This window comes from Bufo gargarizans, chromosome 3 (genome assembly GCF_014858855.1).
Source record: "Bufo gargarizans isolate SCDJY-AF-19 chromosome 3, ASM1485885v1, whole genome shotgun sequence".
NCBI lineage: Eukaryota > Metazoa > Chordata > Amphibia > Anura > Bufonidae > Bufo > Bufo gargarizans.
Genome location: NC_058082.1, coordinates 11089148 through 11109202, shown reverse-complemented (window position 1 = coordinate 11109202; position 20055 = coordinate 11089148). Strand labels below are relative to the sequence as shown.

General features: G+C 45.1%; 1 protein-coding gene across 2 annotated transcripts in view; it reads right to left on the bottom strand.

The window, feature by feature from the left end:
* PIWIL1 (piwi like RNA-mediated gene silencing 1) overlaps nt 1–20055 on the bottom strand; it is a 108153-nt gene that overhangs the window by 43205 nt on the left and 44893 nt on the right. For both annotated transcript variants that reach the window (XM_044286371.1, XM_044286372.1), the window contains exons 12-16: nt 15017–15131; nt 9572–9759; nt 9410–9482; nt 9126–9326; nt 8197–8300 (exon numbers count right to left, since the gene is read on the bottom strand). In XM_044286371.1, the coding sequence (XP_044142306.1) occupies nt 8197–8300; nt 9126–9326; nt 9410–9482; nt 9572–9759; nt 15017–15131 (681 nt within the window). The remainder of the gene's footprint in view (nt 1–8196; nt 8301–9125; nt 9327–9409; nt 9483–9571; nt 9760–15016; nt 15132–20055) is intronic.

The following is a 20055-nucleotide window of genomic DNA, read 5'->3' as shown; positions in this document are numbered from 1 at the left end:
GCGGGAGATCGCAGCCGGGAGCAGTCTCTCATCTAATAATGGAGCGAGGCCTCCCTCCTTCACCCCTGCCCAGCATTAGTACGCCGACCGCAGGAGGGCAGGGGGAACACCGGTAGGTACCAGGAAAAAAAAAGGATACGTCTTCATCTCCCCACAGGGAGACTCTCTCTGCCCCTGTCCTCTGTAGGGACAGGAAACACTGGTGTTGGTAGTGGGAGGGGGGCATTTAAATCCCTCTCTCTGTTCCTGCCCCTACAGAGGTCAGGGGTCAATCTCCTCGTAGCCGTCGTGGTGATGAGGTGGAAAAAAAATTTTGTGTCTGTAGCAGGAGTGGAATAAGGCGTGACACCCGCTATTTCTGTCCTGACTGCCCTGACCACCCTGCCCTATGCTTAGGGGAGTGTTTCCGTTAGTACCACACACAGGTAAACTTAGCATAGGGATCACATCTCACAGGACAGGCACACAGGGCTATTAGGGCCCATTCACACACAGCTGCTGCAACCTCTCCTTTCACCTGGGACAAAGTGCATAATAAACTTCGCCACATCTTTGGGCGATTTGCGCTTTGCACATTGTCCCATAGGAAAGGAGAGGTTTGTCCTATAAAGGTAAAAAAAAAAAAAAAATTAAAAAAAATCACCAGTAAGCAAAAAAGTAAACGTTCCGTTCAAAAAAGTTAAATAAAGTTTATATGTTCTGTTCAAATGTTATTATAAAGTTAATAAAATGTATTGCGTTGCGGCCTGTTTTTTTCTTTTTTGTTTTGTTCTATTTACCTTCCAGGTGGACCAACCGATCGACTAGCTGCAACACTGAGGTGCATTCTGACAGAAGCATTGCGCTGCTGTCAGATTACACAAAAGTCGGTTTATGCGGCGCTGCAAGACGAGATTTCTCCTCTGCAGTAAAAGATACGTTTGCCGAAGCATATGAGCTGAGGAGGTGGCAGTGTTCATATGCTTTGGCAAACACTTTGTATATAAAAAAAAAAATCCCAGCAATGATATATTCATCCACATCGATTGATGTGAATGGAGAAATCGGGTTTGCCAGGGCATACGAGCTAAGCGGGTATGGATGTTGGGCGGAGCTTTTATGTCCTGGCAGACTCCTTTCCCCTCTTTTTTTTGGGCAGAGATTTTTTCATCCACATTGATCGATGTGAATGAAGAAATCTGTGCCCAGAGGCTGAACGGAAAAAAAAAAAAATTTCATTACCTGTATGCTCAATATAAGGAGAATAGCAGAAACTCCTAATGCTGGCCATACATGTAATGATTGCGGAGACCCTCAAATGCCAGGGCAGTACAAACACCCCACAAATGACCCCATTCTGGAAATAAGACACCCCAAGGTATTCGCTGAGGGGCGTATCGAGTCCATGAAAGATTGAAATTTTTGTCCCAAGTTAGCGGAAAGGGAGACTGAGAAAAAACAACAAAAAAATCAATTTCCGCTCACTTATGCCCCCAAATTTTTTTTTCTATGAACTCGCCATGCCCCTCATTAAATACCTTGGGGTGTCGTCTTTCCAAAATGGGGCATTTATACTGCCCTAGCTTTTTAGGGGCCCTAAAGCGTGAGAAGAAGTCTGGGATCCAAATGTCTAAAAATGCCCTCCTAAAAGGAATTTGGGCACCTTTGCGCATCTAGGCTGCAAAAAAGTGTCACACACGTGGTATCGCCGTACTCAGGAGAAGTTGGGGAATGTGTTTTGGGGTGTCATTTTATATATACCCATGCTGGGTGAGATAAATATCTTGGTCAAATGCCAACTTTGTATAACAAAATGGGAAAAGTTGTCTTTTGCCGAGATATTTCTCTCACCCAGCATGGGTATATGTAAAATGACACCCCAAAACACATTCCCCAACTTCTCCTGAGTACGGCGATACCACATGTGTGACACTTTTTTGCAGCCTAGGTGTGCAAATGGGCCCACATTCCAAAGAGCACCTTTCGGATTTCACAGTGAATTTTTAACAGATTTTGATTTCAAACTACTTCTCACGCATTTGGGCCCCTAAAATGCCAGGGCAGTATAACTACCCCACAAGTGACCCCATTTTGGAAAGAAGACACCCCAAGGAATTCCGTGAGGGGCATGGCGAGTTCCTAGAATTTTTTATCACAAGTTAGCGGAAAATGATGATTTATTAATTTTTTTCTTCTTACAAAGTCTCATATTCCACTAACTTGTGATAAAAAAAAAACTTCCATGAACTCACTATGCCCATCACGAAATACCTTTGGGTGTCTTCTTTCCAAAATGGGGCACTTGTGGGGTAGTTATACTGCCCTGGCATTTTAGGGGCCCAAATGCGTGCAAAGTAGTTTGAAATCAAAATCTGTAAAAAATGGCTGTGAAATCTGAAAGGTGCTCTTTGGAATGTGGGCCCCTTTGCCCACCTAGGCTGCAAAAAAGTGGCACACATGTGGTATCGCCATACTCAGGAGAAGTTGGGGAATGTGTTTTGGGGTGTCATTTTACATATACCCATGCTGGGTGAGAGAAATATCTTGGCCAAATGCCAACTTTGTATAAAAAAATTGGAAAAGTTGTCTTTTGCCGAGATATTTATCTCACCCAGCATGGGTATATGTAAAATGACACCCCAAAACACATTCCCCAACTTCTCCTGAGTACGGCGATACCAGATGTGTGACATGTTTTTGCAGCCTAGGTGGGCAAATGGGCCCACATTCCAAAGAGCACCTTTCGGATTTCACAGGCCATTTTTTACAGATTTTGATTTCAAACTACTTTGCACGCATTTGGGCCCCTAAAATGCCAGGGCAGTATAACTACCCCACAAGTGACCCCGTTTTGGAAAGAAGACACCCCAAGGTACTTTATGATGGGCATAGTGAGTTCATGGAAGTTTTTATTTTTCTGTCACAAGTTAGTGGAATATGAGACTTGGTAAGGAAAAAAAAAAAAAAAAGAAAAATATTTTCCGCTAACTTCCGCTAATAAAAAGTTCTATGTACTCACTATGCCCATCAGCGAATGCCTTAGGGTGTCTACTTTCCGAAATGGGGTCATTTGTGGGGTGTTTCTACTGTCTGGGCATTGTAGAACCTCAGGAAACATGACAGGTGCTCAGAAAGTCAGAGCTGCTTCAAAAAGCGGAAATTCACATTTTTGTACCATAGTTTGTAAATGCTATAACTTTTACCCAAACCATTTTATTTTTTTTTACCCAAACATTTTTTGTTTTTATCAAAGACATGTAGAACAATAGATTTAGCAAAAAATTTATATATAGATGTCGTTTTGTTTGAAAAATTTTACAACTGAAAGTGAAAAATGAAATTTTTTTTGCAAAAATTTCGTTAAATTTCGATTAATAAACAAAAAAGTAAAAATGTCAGCAGCAATGAAATACCACCAAATGAAAGCTCTATTAGTGAGAAGAAAAGGAGGTAAAATTAATTTGGGAGGTAAGTTGTATGACCGAGCAATAAACGGTGAAAGTAGTGTAGTGCAGAATTGTAAAAAGTGGTCTGGTCATTAAAGGTGTTTAAGCTAGGGGGGCTGAGGTGGTTGAAGAATGGAAAGAAAAAAACAATCCACACAATGGGCCAACTAATGCATGAATCTGACAAAAGATTGCTTACGGAAAAAGAAATAATGAAATATAGCCCTAAAAATAACCAATTCCTCACGTACACACAGACATCCTCTTTTCTCTGATCTAGATTAAATCCTTTAGAAAAAGAAGCTAAAGAAACATTTGATGTTTTTATTAAAAACTTCCCAAAATCATCTATCAATTTCAAGACTATATAAAAACTTACAAAATATCTATTGGCAAGCACATGCCGTATTTTTCCCCCCATAAGACGCAGTGGGGGGAAAAAATGCTTCCATTTTACATCGCAGGCGGAGCAGGCGCGCAACGTCAGTGAGTGACGTTACTGCTGCCGTCCACTCTGCCTGCTATGGAAGCTTTAGTAAGTACAGTACTGATACAGGGGAGAGCGCAGCTTTAGTTAAACTTATTAACAGGTTAAAGATTAATATTTATAAATACTGCTGTGAGCGGAAGGCCGGTGTATTGGGGGACACCGTTATAAGGGGGATCTGTGGATGACACATATATAGCAGTGCCATCCACAGATCCCCACACCCCATAACAGTGCCATCCACAGATCCCCCCATAACAGTGCCATCCACAGACCCCCCCTATAACAGTGCCATCCACAGATCCCCCATAACAGTGCCATCCACAGATCCCCCATAACCGTGCCATCCACAAATCCCCATAACCGTGCCATCCACAGATTCCCCCATAACCGTGCCATCCACAGATCCCCCACATGACAGTGCGTCATCTACAGATCCCCCATAATAGTGTCATGCACAGACCACCATTAGTTCAAAACCCACCTTATAGGCCAGTGCGTCTTATAGGGCGAAAAAGGAGATTTTAGGAGGAGACACTATGCAAATAAGAAAACAGCTCATCCTCCACTGGCTATACCCCCATACTCCAACAGGAGGACCTCAGTGCGTGCAAAAGCAGTAGGAGAAGGAGACCAAAACCAAATATTAATAACTAAAACAGAACCGAGGAGCACCGCCATCAGGCCGTTAACCATAAGGTCCCAATAGATAGAACCAACCCCTCCTGTAACAGACAATAGGTGGGAGCTGTGTCCCCCAATGGAAAAGACGAGAAATTTTTTTTACAGGTGAATTTCACAAAAAATCTCCTTTTCTCGCTCATTCCATTGGGGGACACAGACCATGGGACGTCCTAGAGCAGTCCATGGGGTGGGAGACCAACACCTCCAGAGGGAAACGTCCAACGATTAAACAGGAACCACAGCCTGCAATACCTTGTGCCCTAAGGCAGCATCAGCCGGCCCCAAAGAGTGCAGCTGGTAGAACTTGGTAAAGCTATGCAAGGACGACCAGGTGGCCGCCTTACAAAGTTGTGATGTAGAGGCACGATTGCGCTTAGCACAGGAGGCCCCCACCACCCTGGTGGAGTGCGCGGTAACCCTACCACGGGATCAATAGGCCATGGCAATAGTCGACCGAATCCACCGAGCCACAGTGACCTTGGAGGCCGCCAGACCCTTACAAGGCCCCTCGGGACTAACAAAAAAAAAAGGGAGTTCCAGCGGCGAAATGGGGCAGTAACAGACAGGTACACCCGCAAAGCACGGACAACATCCAGAGAATGGAGAGTGCACTCCTTGGGGTTCGCCGGGAGAAAAAGGGAGGCGAGGCGACCACTGTCTCCCACCTAAAAGAAGGAAAAGAAAAAAAAAAAAACTTCAGGGAGGTCTTGCCTCCTTATTGACACTAGAAAAAACTGAAGCTCTCTCTCCAGGCTGGAGGGGGTATAGCTGCCAGGGGAAGAGCTAACAGCTTTTATTAGTGTCAACGCCTCCTAGAGGACATGACTATACCCACGGTTCCTGTGTCCCCCAATGAATATGGGCGAGAAAGTGAGCCCTCACTTACCCTAAAACAAAAGAGGGACTCACCGAACCTTCCCAATATCAATCGATGATGGGGCGCATAAAAAGGAAAGAGGGCCCGCCGAGCAAAATCGCGACCTTCAGAGCCACAGGAGAAATCCAAAATGGCGCCCGCTCTCTGCACCACGAGGCGCCGGAGGCAGGCTATGGAGGTGAGCTCCTTGCAGCGCGCACTAGAAGCACAAGAGGTAGAAGTACTCCTATTAACTCACCCTCCTCCTCTCCTGTTAACCCCTCATCTTCCACAAGGCAGCAGGATTAACTGCCACATATAAGCACATGCTGCAAGACGACACAGCTATATATGTGCTTCCAGGAATCTGCCCCAGGAGTTACAAGAGTCACACTCACCTCCTCTCCTCACTGCTACTAGTGGTCATTCTGCTCTAATTACCGAGGCCACTTTAAAGGTCCCTATTAGGTGATCTAAAGCATTCTATACAAAAGGACATTTCCACAGCACTCTCGGCTTTACAAAAAGATATAACTCAGATTGGAGAGAGAACAGCCCATATTGAAGACAAGATGGAAGAATTCTCCAACGCCCACAACAATGCTGAGGACGAAATATCTGCCTTAAAACTCAAACTAGCGGACTTTGAGAATCGTTCAAGGCGCAGCAACTTAAGATTTAGAGGAATTCCAGAAACCGTTGATCCTGACCCTATTAAGGACGTCCTCACTGATTACTTTGACGCCTTAGTACCAACAGCGGAACAGAAAGATATACTAATTGATAGAGCGCACAAGATCCCTAAACCTAAAAGCGTTCAGAACGCCGCTCCCAGAGATATTATTGCCAGGCTGCACTTCTATCACTTTAAAGAGCTAATCCTTAAAGCAGCAAACACAAGACCTCCCTGACCGATTCAATATACTAATATTCTCCGACCTTTCTGCAACTACCCTGAGCAGACGCAGGGAATTTTCAAGAGCTACTAAAATTCTCAGGGATCACAATATCCCTTACAAATGGGGTTATGCGGTAAAACTCCTTATCTTCAAGAACGGAATTACACACACACACACACAATCTCCTCCCCAAGCGACACAGTGAAGCTACTCCAGAAATGGTCCTTAGCTACGGTGGATGAGGACACCATCTCACCTCAGAAGAAAAGACCTTCTACCCTGACCAAAACAGTGGACCTGAATCCTCTCCCCCGCAAGAAAGAATACTCCTTCCCTCTTTAAAGGACGTATCCTTTCTATTATATAGGGGTCACTAGACTGCTATAAATGTTCTACATTCTGTACCGTAGGTTCTCTACGGAGATAACCCACCTGCACTTCTAATCCCGCCTCCGTCAATACCTGGATACATTTTGGTATCCAGTTGGTTCTCTTTGAACTAGACTTTATTGTTTCTACTTGTTATAGATAAAATGATTTAGTTCAGATTAACTTTATCTAATCTTCTACTCCTCCTAATCTCCATTCCATTCTCCTTCATACCTCTTCCCTCCCTTCTATTGCAACACCACTGTTAAACACTAGGTGACAAGTGAAATTGTGTTTTGTGTTAGGCTAAAGAGCGTTTGCAGTATCTTGATTGAGGTACCTGCTCTTACTCTGCTACATTTTGTGCAATTTACCATGTTACTTACTCTAAACTCCTTTGTTACCGGCGATGGTCATAAAAATCTCTTCAATTAATGTAAATGGGATAAATAGTCCCTATTAAAAGTTCTTTACTTTGGAAGTGAACAGAGCTTAGCCCCGCCCACACTAGTTGATACTAGTCGTTACGTCAGTAGGGCCGGCGGTAAAAAAAGATTATATATACATTATAATAATTTTTCTTTATATTTACATAATTCACTAATACTCTGCAATTTAACTACTCAAATTTACAAATAACATTACCAAGAAACTGTTGTAAAAGTTATTGATATTTATGATTATTGATCCATAATTCTATTACATGAAAAGAAAGTAATGTAAATGTAACCTTAAAGGAAACCTGTTACCATGATTTAGCGCATAGAGCTGGGGACATGGGCTGCTAGATGGCCGCTAGCACATCTGCAGTACCCAGGTCCCATAGCTTTCTGCGCTTTTATTGTGTTAAAAAAACATTTTGATATAAAAATTACCTGATATGAGTACCTGTAGCCGGAGATGAGTCAAGCGGAAAGGAGCCCAGCACCGCCCCGCGTCCTCCGAATCTCCTCCTTACTGGCTGACGTCACAGAGCTGGAGAGCCGAAATCTCGCGATGCGCGAGCTAGCGCATGCGTAGTTCGTTCCCTGTGCTGATGCCAGTACAGGGAATGAACATGATGCCGACACTGCACCTGCGCTAGCTCGCGCATCGCGAGATTTCGGCGCTCCAGCTCTGTGACGTCAGCCAGCAAGGAGGAGATTCGGAGGACGCGGGGCGGTGCTGGGCTCCTTTCCGCTTGACTCATCTCCGGATACAGGACACATATCAGGTAATTTGCATATCAATCAAAACGTTTTTTTAACACAATAAAAGCGCAGAGAGCTATGGGACCTGGGTACTGCAGATGTGCTAGCGGCCATCTAGCAGCCCATGTCCCCAGCTCTATGCGCAAAATCATGGTGACAGGTTTCCTTTAAAATATATTATAAGCCAATAAAAATTTACTGAAAAAAAAAAGTCGAGTGTTCTAGTAACTGAAAACTTCAATAATAAGATTAAGAAAAAAAATAAATGGCACAGCAGATAACTCACTGTGTCACGCCTTTATTCATGCTTGCAACAAAGCCAGCGATTGATCTCTTCCCTTGCAGGGTGTCATGGTAGCAATCGATCCCAATGATCATAGTCTTCTCCAGCTGGAAATAAACAATAAAATTGGCACTTCTTTAGGCGTCAATTTGGAAAATACAGTAAAGCAGCCGCATATTGAGCCACAAAAACGCAAATTGTGCATTGTAGAGATATCAGAGGCGCTTGGAGGGGAGATCTGTTACTTAAAGGGTTTGGCCAGTTTCCTATACTGAAGGCCTCTATCCTCAGGATAGGTTATCAATATCAGATAGGCAGGGGTCCGACTCCCGCCTATCAGCTGTTTGAAGAGAATGCAGCGCTCCTGCTCAGTATCATCCTTCAGCTGCCCCCTGAGCTGCAATAGAAACACGGACACGCCCCCCCTGAGCTGTGATAGAAACACGGACACGCCCCCTGAGCTGTGATAGAAACACGGACACGCCCCTTAACAGTGATAGAAACACGGACACGCCCCCTTGGCTGCTGCCGAAAGGACACTCCCCTCGGGCAGCCATCTTGATATAAATCTAGCAGAGCAATAAATGGGGAGATCTCTGGACCCATGTGAGGTACAGGGCTGGTTCAATGTTTGTTAGAAATGATTTTTTTATATTTATCATGGGATAACCTTTTTAAAAAGGGTTCTCCACTTTTTACTTTTGATGACCTATCCTCAGGATAGGTCATTAATATCAGATGGGCTGGGGTCCAACACTTCGATCAGCTGTTTGTACGAGAGCTGCCTTTCTTCTCTGTTTCTCTTCAAACAGCTGATCAGTGGGGGCGCTGGGGACCTCCACCAATCTGATATTGATCCTATCCTGAGGATAGGTCATCTATAGTAAAAAGCGGACAACCCCTTTAAGAGAATGCAGTGCTCATGCAGTTACCGGTATCTCCACGCTCCACAGCTCTCCTCCTAATTTACAGTTCATCTGTAAGGCGATTTTAGTGCAGACGGAGAGTACAGTCTGGGGTTTGCTCAAGGTCCTGGCAACAACGCACTGACTAGGGATGGGGTGGTCCAAGCAAAGGTACTTCTTGATGGAGTCGTACTTCATCTTATTGATACTGGACAGAACACAGACAACCTAAAGGGAGATCAGGATGAAATTTTGTCAAGAGACGATGCTCCGTCTTTCGCTGGTCCCCACCTGGTCCCATATCTACTCACCATCTCTGTGCGGTCGGTGATGTTCTGCTGGAAGGCTTGCAAATATCCACCGACTGTGTCATCGATTTCAACCCTTAAAATGAAAGAAAAAAAATATATCAAAACGGTTAAAATATAACATGTAAGATATAGAAAGCGTGAGAATCTCAGGTGAGCCCTTACATCACGGCCCGGTTCATTCGGATGCCCATTTGCTGGGTTATCTTGAACATGTTTTGTAGAAGGGCATTTGCTGCATCGTAATTTCTCCGGGTGTAAACAAGGAGCCAGTTATTCAGATCCCGGGCACTGATCAGTATTGGTCCTCGCATTTCCCTTGACCAGTCGGCAAACTGTGGATTATATTCTGCCTGCAAACCATCAGGAACAAAACTCTAGTCACTTCATCGCATCTCATTAGAGTAAACCACTGAGGCTGGGACCCAGCTTGTCACACACCCTGAATATCAAATCTGTGGGTTTCCTACAGGTACTCTGGTTTCCTCCCACACTCCAAAGACATGGGGAACCTAGATTGTGAGCCCCGTTGGGGACAGTGTGATGCTAATGTCAGTAGTGATGTGGAATATGTTAGAGCTATTTAAGTGCAAAAAAATAAAAAAAATTATAGGCTATGCGGGGTCTCTTGAAAGACCGTGAATTGAAGTATACCCCCACTATTGTGAATTACTCCTTTTACTTCTGTTAACCTACAACCATGAACAGGGAATCTGTAAAATTCTGTATGCAGTGAGCGCCCCCTGGCTGTGGTTGCAGGTTAAACTGATTTTTACCACTTAAAGGGCTTCTGTCACCCCACGCCGATGACGTCTTCTATTTCGGTGATGTCAGCGGCGCAGGCGCACTGAGGGAGTTCTGAGGAGACGAGCCTCCTCATCTCAGAGCGCCTGCGCCGAATCCACAGAGGCGCGCGATTTTTGAAATGCCGACAGGGCTGGCCGGAGGAGGAGATCCCGGCTGGCCCTGTCAATCAACACGACGAGAGGGCGGATTTCTGCAGCAGCTACCAGCAAGTAGCCGCCCTACTTGCTGGTAGAGACCGGATTTACATATGATAAAACTTCGTTTTTTGAAGAAACTGCTGGATCAAAGTAAGTGACACAATTATATTGTGATATATCGCAATATAACTAATTTCACCAGCCCAAAAAAATAAAATCACTTTAGTGGGGTGACAGAAGCCTTTTAAGGAAGCACTCCTACAAAAATCTTTATTCTCTGACCTGTTAGAAAGGTGCAGGATGTAATCTGTAGTGAAGGTAATCTTACCAGTGAATGTAATTATGAGTTACTAGCAGAAGGACCCCGGCTTCGCACGGGTATATTTCATCTATTTCCTTTAATGTTTGTGTGTGTCGTTAAAAGATATCGACAGTATCCCCCCCCCCCCCCATAACAGTGACCTCTACAGCACCCCGTCCCATTAACAGTGTACTCCACAGTCCCCTCACCCCACCTCAGTGCCCGCCCCTTTAACAGTAAGTTTCACAGCAACCCACTCCCTTGACATTGACCTCCTCATGAGCCCGCCCCTTAACAGTGACCTATAAAGCACCCTGCCTATTAACACTGACCTCCATAGGGGACCGTCCCCTTATCTGTGTCCTCCACTGTTCCCTGCCCCCTTAACTGAGACCTCCACAGCACCCGTCCCTTTAACAGTGACTGCTACAGTACCCTGCTGGCTTAACAGTGACCTCCACAGTGGCTGCCCCCTTAACAGTGACCTCCACAGTGCCCACCCCTTTAATAGTGACATCAACAGCAGCTGTCCCTTTAATAGTGGCCATTGCTCTCTTAATAGTGACCTTCACAGCGCCCTGCCCTATTTAAGGCTAGGGCTACATGACAACATGTGTCACGTGACATTTTGTCGTGCCAATGTCGCACAACAATTTTTATAATGATAGACCATGGTGTCGCATTGTGACATGCTGCGGACAGCAACACGACAGTCGCAAAAAATCTATTCAAGATGGATGCATGTAGCAGCGTAGTTGTGCCCTAGGTGTCATGCAACTTATTGTCGTCGTGTAGCCCTAGCCTAAAGCTGACCTACAGCAGTAAAGAAAAATGGCTGGGTTGTTATGGAAACCTGGAGTAATACTGTGTGTATGTGGAGACTAAGGGCCTGCGAGCTTCTATTGGCTGATGAAGGACATGTGACCGTGTGTATGGCAGTTGGGATATTAAGAGAAAGACTTGCTGGCTTCTATTGGCTAATGCAGGTAATTTTTTGGGAATATCTCAGGAACGGTATGTCAAAGAGAGCTGAGACCCAGTCTAAAACCTTCCCGGACACCTGATGTACCTGTGTGCCAAATTTAATGAAGATAGGTCCAGTCGTTTGGCCGCACATAAAGAACAGACACACACTTAATATATATATATTAACCTCCCTTCTGATCCTCAGCTGTGTCATGTGGCAAACACTGATCTCCAACTGATACAGGGCAGGAAGTCACTTACTTCTCTATTAAATTCCTATAAGACTCCCATAGGGATACATAGAGAAACAGGCTTCATGTTGGTCACGTGACAAAGCCAAAGATCAGAAAGGAGGTTATAACTCACAAAATCACTTATAAGACAATTACATTCACTATAGTTCACATCATCTTTCAGGTTAGAGAGTAAACATTTTTATGGAAGTGCTTCGATAAAGAGGACCTGTCGCCACTCCGGACATATCTGTTTTAGTAAACATCTGCAGTCCACATGAAATGACGATTCCAGAGCATTTATTCTATGCTGTGCCATTACTCTGTTATCCAACTAGAAATTTTAGGGAAAAATGTGGGGGTGTCTCTGAACAGTATAAGCCTGTCCAGTCAGCGCTGCCAGTGTCAGAATGTGCAGGGACACCATCCACTGGTAACACATTTATTCAAGATTAGTAGGAATAATAGAAAAATGGGGCAGCACTAGGGCTGCAGTAAACGAATATTTTTGTAATCGAGTATTCTATCGATTATATTTCTCGATTCATCGAGTAATCTAATAAGAAAAAGCTACTTAAAATAACGTACGTAATTAGGTATGTATAAAGTTATTGGTTTAGAGAGGGGTTAATGAAGGCACCTCCAAGGTGCTTCCATTAACCCCTCCAAACCAATAACTTTATACATGCCCATTGGGTTTGGAGGGGGTTAATGGAAGCACCTTGGCATTAGGCATGTATAAAGTTATTGGTTTGAAGAGGTTAATGGAAGCACCTTGGAGGTGCCTTCATTAACCCCTCTCTAAACCAATAACTTTATACAAACCAAGGTGGTGCCTGCAGCCTCCATTAACCACTCTCTCTCCATCTGCCTGCCCCCAGCCTCTGATCTGCCTCCCCCCCCAGCCTCTGATCTGCCTCCCCCCCTCCAGCCTCCCCCCCTCCAGCCTCTGATCTGCCTCCCCCCCCTCCAGCCTCTGATCTGCCCCCCCCCTCCAGCCTCTGATCTGCCCCCCCCCCTCCAGCCTCTGATCTGCCTCCCCCCCCTCCAGCCTCTGATCTGCCTCCCCCCCTCCAGCCTCTGATCTGCCTCCCCCCCTCCAGCCTCTGATCTGCCTCCCCCCCTCCAGCCTCTGATCTGCCTCCCCCCCCCCTCCAGCCTCTGATCTGCCTCCCCCCCCCCTCCAGCCTCTGATCTGCCTCCCCCCCCCCTCCAGCCTCTGATCTGCCTCCCCCCCCCTCCAGCCTCTGATCTGCCTCCCCCCCCCTCCAGCCTCTGATCTGCCTCCCCCCCCCTCCAGCCTCTGATCTGCCTCCCCCCCCCTCCAGCCTCTGATCTGCCTCCCCCCCCCCTCCAGCCTCTGATCTGCCTCCCCCCCCCTCCAGCCTCTGATCTGCCTCCCCCCCCCTCCAGCCTCTGATCTGCCTCCCCCCCCCTCCAGCCTCTGATCTGCCTCCCCCCCCCTCCAGCCTCTGATCTGCCTCCCCCCCCCTCCAGCCTCTGATCTGCCTCCCCCCCCCTCCAGCCTCTGATCTGCCTCCCCCCCCCTCCAGCCTCTGATCTGCCTCCCCCCCCTCCAGCCTCTGATCTGCCTCCCCCCCCTCCAGCCTCTGATCTGCCTCCCCCCCCTCCAGCCTCTGATCTGCCTCCCCCCCCTCCAGCCTCTGATCTGCCTCCCCCCCCCTCCAGCCTCTGATCTGCCTCCCCCCCCTCCAGCCTCTGATCTGCCTCCCCCCCCTCCAGCCTCTGATCTGCCTCCCCCCCCTCCAGCCTCTGATCTGCCTCCCCCCCTCCAGCCTCTGATCTGCCTCCCCCCCTCCAGCCTCTGATCTGCCTCCCCCCCTCCAGCCTCTGATCTGCCTCCCCCCTCGGGTAACGCAACCCTCCCTCCCCAGTATTAATCATCGGTGGCCACAGGGTCCCCCTCCTCCCCCCCCCCCCATCATTGGTGGCAGTGTCAGTTCCGATCGGAGCCCCAGCAGTGTAATGCTGGGGCTCCGATCGGTTACCATGGCAGCCAGGAGTCACGCTACTGAAGTCCTGGCTGTCATGGTATGTTAGTGAGCAGAGAGCAGCGCATTATACTCACGTGCGCTGTGGCCGCCGGTCGCTCCTTCTCATAGGTCTGTGCGGCGCATTGCTAATGCCGTAAGCATTAGCAATCCGCCGCACAGACAGAAGAAGGAGCGACCGGCGGCCACAGCGCACCTGAGTATAATGCGCTGCTCTCTGCTCACTAACATACCATGACAGCCAGGACTTCAGTAGCGTCCTGGCTGCCATGGTAACCGATCGGAGCCCCAGCATTACACTGCTGGGGCTCCGATCGGAACTGCAAACTGCCACCAATGATATGGGGGGGGAGAGGGACCCTGTGGGATATGGCCGGCAGATTCATTGGTAGTGCAGTGGCCACAGTCCCTCCCCTCCTCCTCCTACGTCCTAGATTGGTGTTCAGCGGCAGCCGCGCACAGTGGGGAGGGAGAGACTCCCTCCTCCTCCTCAGCTGTGCCGGCCGCTCAGTCCTGCCTCTCTGGCCTCCGGAGGACACGGAAGCGGTGAGTGAGACGCTTAATTTCACTCCCGCTCCGTGATCACGTGATTTAAACGATTCCTCGATGCAGGGAAACTGCATCGATGAAATTTTTGACTCGATTTAATCGAGTTATTCGAATAATCGTTTCAGCCCTAGGCAGCACAGTTGAAAAGACGCTCCAGAATGGTTAATACATGGAGAATGCAAAACTGTAGGAACAACACAGATAAGTCAGGAGAGGTAACCCGGCTTTTTCGGGATTTAAATACTAATGGCCTATTCTCAGGGACTCCCAGAACAAAGTTTGTGAAGAGACCCTCTTGACTGTGACACCAAGTGTGCAGGTCAGTCCAATGCAAATGAACGAGGGTGAACTGCAATAATCAGCACAGTCACTATACATAGTCTGTATGAAGAGGCCCCTCCAAACAGCTGATAAGTAGGGGTGACGGGAATCAGACTCTCACAAATCAGATGTCAAGGAACTATCCTGAGGATAGGAAATAAATACTGAACACCCAAAACATCTAATAAAACTAATCCTGATAAAATGCTTCATCAATAACAATGGCAGTAAAAGGTGCACCTTCCCCTCGGGGCTTGTGCCCCATCAGCAACCTTCATACTCACGTTTTTTCCTCTTTGCAATATTTTTTCCGGAGGTAGAACTCTCCCACTGAACTGCAGAAGTTTGGTATCAAAGTTCAGACCCCAGTCACGTAGCTCTTTCTGCACACTATCATCCCTGGAGAAAAACACACATGAACCCTCCTTCGTTACATTTCCCTAAAGGCAGCTTTACAATGGAAGATTAATCAGACGATTTATCAGGAAGAAGCATTCTAGTACAGCAATCGCCTGTTCATCAATGATAGAGCCACATTTACATGCCACGATCTCCTCCACAGTAAGGGGTGCAGTGATCACTAATGTCATCGCTCCTCCACGTGAAGAATCATTGTTTGCTGGCAGTAGAGGCTGATTAGACAGCTCAATCTGCTGCTGGCGAACCGATAATTTAGGCGACTGCTGAAACGATGATATTACCCGATAGACAAACATTTCACTCATTCATCTGGTAATCAGTGGCACCTTTACATCAGCAGCTATTCCTATGAATACTTGTTAGCAATTTTTTATTTTTATTTTTTAACATTTTATTGTTTTCAAAAAGGGAATAAACAAATACATACTAAAAATTTGTGTGCGAGTCTGCTTACATTAACAAAATAAACTTGTACAAGTCTTATAATCCCCCAACATAGGGGTTCTACTTGTTAGCAATTATCTGGCCAATTCTCAGCAGGTCTAAAGGGGCCTTAAAGAGGACCTTTCACGTGTCCAGGCATTATTATATAACTGTAAAAAATATATCAAGTATAGGACGGCTCTACCTCCTGGTTTGGGATGGCCAGGTGCACCTATCTGATGTCGCACTCAAGGCACCTAAGTAGTAAATCAAAAAAGAAGGATGGGCACTCTAATATCCGGAACCAATAAGTTAAGTTTAATATAATCACAATATTATTACATATATAGAATTAACATATAGATATGTAGGATTGTTCCAATCAGAAATATATACGTGGACAAAAAGTTAGGAAAGGAATCCAAGAAAAATCCAGGAAAAAATCCGGAGTGCAATCTCATGTGAATGTAAATGTTCAATTGCTACAGTCTTTCTTGTTTGTGGGCAATTTAAGAAAGACTGTAGCAATTGAACATTTACTTATCATTTCAAGCACAGTAATTTAACACAATCAGATTTAATGCCATAGGATTTTTATGCATGTTGAATATTCATTTATACAGATGGATTTGGATTAATCACATGAGATTGCACTCCGGATTTTTTCCTGGATTTTTCTTGGATTCCTTTCCTAACTTTTTTCTATTACTCACACTGTAATACTATTAGGATTGTTTCTTTAATATTAGCACATTGGGATTTTGTGATTGCTCACATTTATTTAATTTATAGGCAATAGGTATATTGAATATATTTGCTCGGTCAACACTCCACTACAGTAGGAGTCTCTACTTGTCTGCAGATTGAGTGGATCTGACTAGGTAACCACCAGCGGTTCCATTCAACCTGCACTAGCTCATTACGTATTTCCAGCGGCTACTATCAGTATTATAATTTAATAATTTAATATTTTGTAACATTTTATTGTGTATTTTATATAGTGACAGGCCTGTTTTTCATATACTTATTGAAGATATTAACAGATTGTCCACGTATATATTTCTGATTGGAACAATCCTACATATCTATATGTTAATTCTATATATGTAATAATATTGTGATTATATTAAACTTAACTTATTGGTTCCGGATATTAGAGTGCCCATCCTCCTTTTTTGATTATTATATAACTAGTGAGTTGTGTAGGGCATAGTGAAGTCATGTTACAGCGCTTACTAGTTTTTCTATGCACCGCTCTGTTCGCCGGTTGTGCCCCCTGTACTGGTTTCCTGCCTGGCATGTAAATTCATACCATCGGTACAGGGAGGAGGAGAGGCCGTGTTTCTCAATGGGCATCTCCAGCTGTGAGCTGTCCAATTACAGCGGAGATCATCACAGCCAGGGAGGAAAAAAACAGCTAACCTTCTCCCTGGTTGTGAGTGGAGCGTTGCATAGAGAAACTAGTAAGCGCTGTAACATGCCACCAGTATGCACTACACAACCCGCTAGTTATACGATAATGTCCGGAACAGTGAAAAGTCCTCTTTAATAATGTGATGTGATAGAGTTCATTGGAAGAACTGGAGCAGATTCAGAAAATTCCCCATACAGCGTTCTCAGTACTTATTACAGCACTCTATGGGTTTCAATGGGCCTTACGGTTAACGACACATCAGAGTTCGCTATGTTCACATCTCAGTTTGTCTCCAGGTAACGTATAAGCAGAGAACGTCCACTAAAGTATATGTTAACCCGTTCGCTACCAGCGCTGTACATGGCCGGCAGATCTCTGCTGTTTCACACAGCAGAGACCTGCGGCTAATTAAAGTGACCGGCAATAATGCCAATCGCGGTAATTAAATGCTTTAGATGCCGTGATCAAGTGAGATAACGGCACCTAAATGCACAAAAACCCGCAAGCGCTTCCTACAGATGCCCCGTGTGGCCAATTCAGGCTGAAAGGGCTCATGCTACAATTCTTATTTTGGCCACCAGATGGCAGGCCAGGATAATACAAGTTTAGTTTAAGCAGACTGTGATTGTCTATTGTTGTGACTTAGATGAAGATCAGATCACATTTTATGACCAATTTGTGCAGAAATCCATATCATTCCAAAGGGTTCACATACTTTTTCTTGCAACTGTGTGTATGTATGTATGTATGTATGTATGTATATATATATATATATATATATATATATATATATATGTGTGTGTATGTGTGTATAGATATAGATAGATAGATATAGATAGATATATATATATATATATATATATATATATATATATATATACATATACACACACACACACACACACACACATACATACATACATACACACACACACACAGTACATTTTCCGTGACTATGAAAATTGTAGATTCACACTGAAGGCATCAAAACTATGAATTAACACATGTGGAATTATATACATAACAAAAAAGTGTGAAACAACTGAAAATATGTCATATTCTAGGTTCTTCAAAGTAGCCACCTTTTGCTTTGATTACTGCTTTGCACACTCTTCGCATTCTCTTGATGAGCTTCAAGGGGTAGTCACCTGAAATGGTCTTCCAACAGTCTTGAAGGAGTTCTCAGAGATGCTTAGCACTTGTTGTCCCTTTTGCCTTCACTCTGCGGTCCAGCTCACCCCAAACCATCTCGATTGGGTTCAGGTCCGGTGACTGTGGAGGCCAGGTCATCTGGCGCAGCACCCCATCACTCTCCTTCATGGTCAAATAGCCCTTACACAGCCTGGAGGTGTGGTTGGGGTCATTGTCCTGTTGAAAAATAAATGATGGTCCAACTAAACGCAAACCGGATGGAATAGCATGCCGCTGCAAGATGCTGTGGTAGCCATGCTGGTTCAGTATGCCTTCAATTTTGAATAAATCCCCAACAGTGTCACCAGCAAAGCACCCCCACACCATCACACCTCCTCCTCCATGCTTCACGGTGGGAACCAGGCATGTAGAGTCCATCCGTTCACCTTTTCTGTGTCGCACAAAGACACGGTGGTTGGAACCAAAGATCTTAAATTTGGACTCATCAGACCAAAGCACAGATTTCCACTGGTCTAATGTCAATTCCTTGTGTTATTTAGTCCAAACATGTCTCTTCTGCTTGTTGCCTGTCGTTAGCAGTGGTTTCCTAGCAGATATTCTACCATGAAGGCCTGATTCACACAGTCTCCTCTTAACAGTTGTTCTAGAGATGTGTCTGCTGCTAGAACTCTGTGTGGCATTGACCTGGTCTCTAATCTGAGCTGCTGTTAACCTGCGATTTCTGAGGCTGGTGACTCGGATGAACTTCTCCTCCGCAGCAGAGGTGACTCTTGGTCTTCCTTTCCTGGGGCGGTCCGCATGTGAGCCAGTTTCTTTGTAGTGCTTGATGGTTTTTGTGACTGCACTTGGGGACACTTTCAAAGTTTTCCCAATTTTTCGGACTGACTGACCTTCATTTCTTAAAGTAATGATGGCCACTCGTTTTTCTTTACTTAGCTGCTTTTTTCTTGCCATAATACAAATTCTAACAGTCTATTCAGTAGGACTATCAGCTGTGTATCCACTTGACTTCTCCACAACGCAACTGATGGTCACAACCCCATTTATAAGGCAAGAAATCCCACTAATTAAACCTGACAGGGCACACCTGTGAAGTGAAAACCATTTCAGGTGACTACCTCTTGAAGCTCATCAAGAGAATGCCAAGAGTGTGCAAAGCAGTAATCAAAGCAAAAGGTGGCTACTTTGAAGAACCTAGAATATGACATATTTCAGTTGTTTCACACTTTTTTGTTATGTATATAATTCCACATGTGTTAATTCATAGTTTTGATGCCTTCAGTGTGAATCTACAATTTTCATAGTCACGGAAAATGTAGTGTGTGTGTGTGTGTGTGTGTGTGTGTGTGTGTGTGTGTGTGTGTGTGTGTGTGTGTGTGTGTGTGTTATATATACACATATACATATATACACACACAGTTGCAAGAAAAAGTATGTGAACCCTTTGGAATGATATGGATTTCTGCACAAATTGGTCATAAAATGTGATCTGATCTTCATCTAAGTCACAACAATAGACAATCACAGTCTGCTTAAACTAATAACACACAAAGAAGTAAATGTTACCATGTTTTTATTGAACACACCATGTAAACATTCACAGTGCAGGTGGAAAAAGTATGTGAACCCCTAGACTAATGACATCTCCAAGAGCTAATTGGAGTGAGGTGTCAGCCAAATGGAGTCCAATCAATGAGATGAGATTGGAGGTGTTGGTTACAGATGCCCTGCCCTAAAAAAAAAAAAAAAAAAACCACACACCAGTTCTGGGTTTGCTTTTCACAAGAAGCATTGCCTGATGTGAATTGGGCTCCAGAACTCCAAAGGGTTCACATACTTTTTCTTGCAACTGATTTTACAGTGTTCACCTAAAGGGTTAGGTCATGTGGTATTTTTATAGATCAGGTTCTTACA